Source organism: Monopterus albus, unplaced genomic scaffold, assembly GCF_001952655.1.
Source record: "Monopterus albus unplaced genomic scaffold, M_albus_1.0 scaffold249.1, whole genome shotgun sequence".
Classification (NCBI taxonomy): Eukaryota; Metazoa; Chordata; class Actinopteri; order Synbranchiformes; family Synbranchidae; genus Monopterus; species Monopterus albus.
In genome coordinates, this window is record NW_018128129.1 from 103,376 (window position 1) to 106,518 (window position 3,143).

Genomic DNA, 3,143 nt, shown 5'->3' on the forward strand with positions numbered 1-3,143 from the left:
TTCAGGGACACTGACATGAGGAGGACCTTCAAGGAGATCCTGTGCTACCCGTGCCAGCAAGGCAAAACCGACAGGGGCAACTCTGGAATGCAGTTTAACACCCTGGAGCGCGAGGTACTGTCCGAAAGCAATGGAGGTGACGACCGCAGTCACAAACAAAACAGCCACTCGCACTAAGGACTGTTGACAACAAATACCTGAAATGACAGATGATGGGTTTCTGTTCACCACATGCGCTCAAACTATTTGAAAATTATGGAATGACAAAGTGACAACCAGACCAACTTGACAAGTTAATGTTCTCTTTAAATCCACTTTGTAATTTTTATGTCCAAGAAAATCTGAGCATAACACAAAAACAATTGGAGCACGAGTAAGAACACCTCAGTGCAAATTGGATTTTTAGCGAATTGGCAACGATTCCGCTCCGTTTCTTAAACTCATGTTCACTTAAAACATCAGTTGATGTCTTCACAATATCAATGTATCAGATGAAACTGACATGTGAAAGGATTCGCTCGTAGCAATGAACCTACAGAGAATTATCACCTGAATGTGCAGCTCTCTTCGGCTTTACACGGTGTTTGGGTGCATCGTTTTGCTTCCGGTCCAAAGATGTACTGTTGTGGTCAACACTCGCGTAGCATTATTTTTTTGGGCCACAGCTGTTTTAATTGGTAAAGCTCTAAAAACCCACTGCAGTCAAAGTGAGTTAGAGCAGGTCTGAATAGTGCTGAAGCAAAAGTTCACGGCTGTTTTCTTCCTGTATATCTTTTATGTTGAGCTGAGGTTTTTTAGCTCAGTTCTTCTGCGTCGCAGCGGTCAGTGTCTTTCTGCAGCAGGAAACACAACAGCTTCAGGATGTAAAGTCCAGTAAAAATTCTATTTAATCTGCACACTTTCTTCCCTGTAAACCATTCTAAAACTAAAATAGCAATCCTGCCACATCCAATGTGATTCCCCATGACCATTACTACCATTATATTATAATTGGATCCACTGATGGCGTCCTTGACAGAATCTTAGTGGTGATTTATAGCTTGAAAGTGACTGGTTTGTATGTGCTAGTCATATGCAGTAAATGTAAAATTATTACAGTTAATCCTTATTTCTTTTCCTCATCTTAAACACTTAAACCGGTTGTTCCAGTTTCTGGTTTAATGTTCTGTCTTTAATGTCCCCCCCAAAAAAAAGCATGATAGACTGCACTGAAAACCACATACTGCACGTAGACCCGTGCACAAACAGGAACATGAATAGTTTCTATAAGACAACACTGAGTGTGTTTAACGGAGGGGAAAAAAGACCTTGAGCACTGACACGCTTGTGGTGAAAGTAAAATATTGTTCCGTGACTGATGCCTCATATACAGACATTGTCTAATACTGTCTAATTTAATGTTTAGCGGGTTTTTGTGTGTCTGGATTCTTCTTTCGGTGTCTGCCTCACTCTGCTGTGCACACACTTGGATGAGCCAGAGCGCTCTTTCACTTCTATTCTTTCAGTCACCTTGTAGTGAAATTTGCTATTTTGAATGAGAATTACACAGTTAGTGGTCTGTGCTGACGTCTGAATTTTCATATGGTCATACATTTGCCTGATTCTGATATCCGCATTTAACTGAACTGAAATAATAGAAATTAAACGGCTTTCTAATCGATTTGATCAGTTGTTACTTGCTGAGCAAACAAATCATTTCTTTGCTCACCACAGTAATTGTTTGCTCTTATTCAAATAACGGCACAACGTGAGTTTAGCTCACTCACCACCTCCACGTTCCTGCTCCGTGGCCTCCTTAGTTTGCATACTCAGCTTTGTTTTAATCTGAGTGGTGGCTGCACCTGCTCTTTGCTCTGATAATTTTCCTACAAAATATAATTTGTATCTGCTGATAATCTTTCTGTGCTCAAAATGTCTCATGCACACAGACCTGAGGCACAAATAACTCCATAAATACATGCATCCAGCCAGGATGTCACACTGTCCACGTGACAAACTCCAGCAGGACGTCAAAGAGAGCGACACCGATCGAACTCAGGTCCCCTAAAACATGGCCTGGATGGGCAGCATGCTCTAAACGGGTGTCTCTTTTGGAATGATCCAAATTAACCTGTTGCCATATGCAGTCGTTCAGAATAAATTTATACCGAGCATGTTTTTGTTCTTTGTTGTTCGCGTGTGTGTGTTGGATTGTGTGCTCGTGTTGCACAATCATAACCCAGTCCAGATGTGTGCTGATGGTCAATTGAAGCCATCCTCTTTCTTATTCAAGGGGAACTGAACTGGCATTAAGATGTTTTCAATAAGTTTGCTTTGAAGACTAGCAGCAACGAGAGCATGTAGCTAATGAGGATTTACTGAAAGATCACAGTGGGTCATGTTTCTTTCCAAACTTCCCCTGACTTATCACTTTGGCATGTGTGTACATTGGAGGCATACACTGTGTCATTCTCCCACACGTGCACGCACACAGCCGTGCAGCCTGCTGTCAGGTGCAGTCCTGAGTCTCGTGTGTGTGTGTGTGTGTGGGCTGTAAATGACAACTGTCTTCAAGTTGGCAGATAAAGTAGTTGCATTTAAAGCCAAACTGGATTTGTGGGGACGGCGCGTCAACAGCGGCATTTTGGACATGTTTCAAACATTAGCGGGGATTTTGGGTGAGACTGAGCCTGAGCCTTCATTCTCCCAGCTGGTGCACGATCACCTGTCTTTGCTTTTAAAAGAGTTCGAGCGCTACTTCCCAACCACAAAGGACCCACGAACTGCCAAGGAATGGATCCGCAACCCATTTGTCAACAAACCAGGTGAATCCAGCAGGTCTGTGCAAGAAGAAGATCAACTGCTGGAGATCACAAATGACGGCGGCCTTAAAAGTATGTTCGAGACAACAACTCTGTCGGTGTTCTGGATTAAAGTCATGTACTGTACATATGAGTGTATATAGAATGTATTTAGATCAACTACCTAAGTAATATACGAGTAATCAAGCTGCAATTTAACCATCATATCAGAGATAAACAACAGGCATTTACTGTAGCAGATGCTCAGCAGGACAATATCCCGCTCCCTAATGCTGCACAATAATAAAAACAACAGCTCATATTGTTTGTGGTGCTGATGAAATGTCAGTATCATGTCTGTGT

General features: G+C 42.3%; 1 protein-coding gene across 1 annotated transcript in view; it reads left to right on the top strand.

Annotated features, from left to right (window-relative positions):
* The window catches only part of LOC109972147 (lysophosphatidic acid receptor 1-A-like), a 12,413-nt gene extending 12,219 nt beyond the window's left edge, over positions 1-194 (top strand). The window contains exon 5 of the mRNA XM_020620818.1: positions 6-194. Coding sequence (XP_020476474.1) covers positions 6-177 — 172 coding nt within the window. The 3' untranslated portion in view covers positions 178-194. The remainder of the gene's footprint in view (positions 1-5) is intronic.
* The last annotated feature ends 2,949 nt before the right edge of the window (positions 195-3,143 follow it).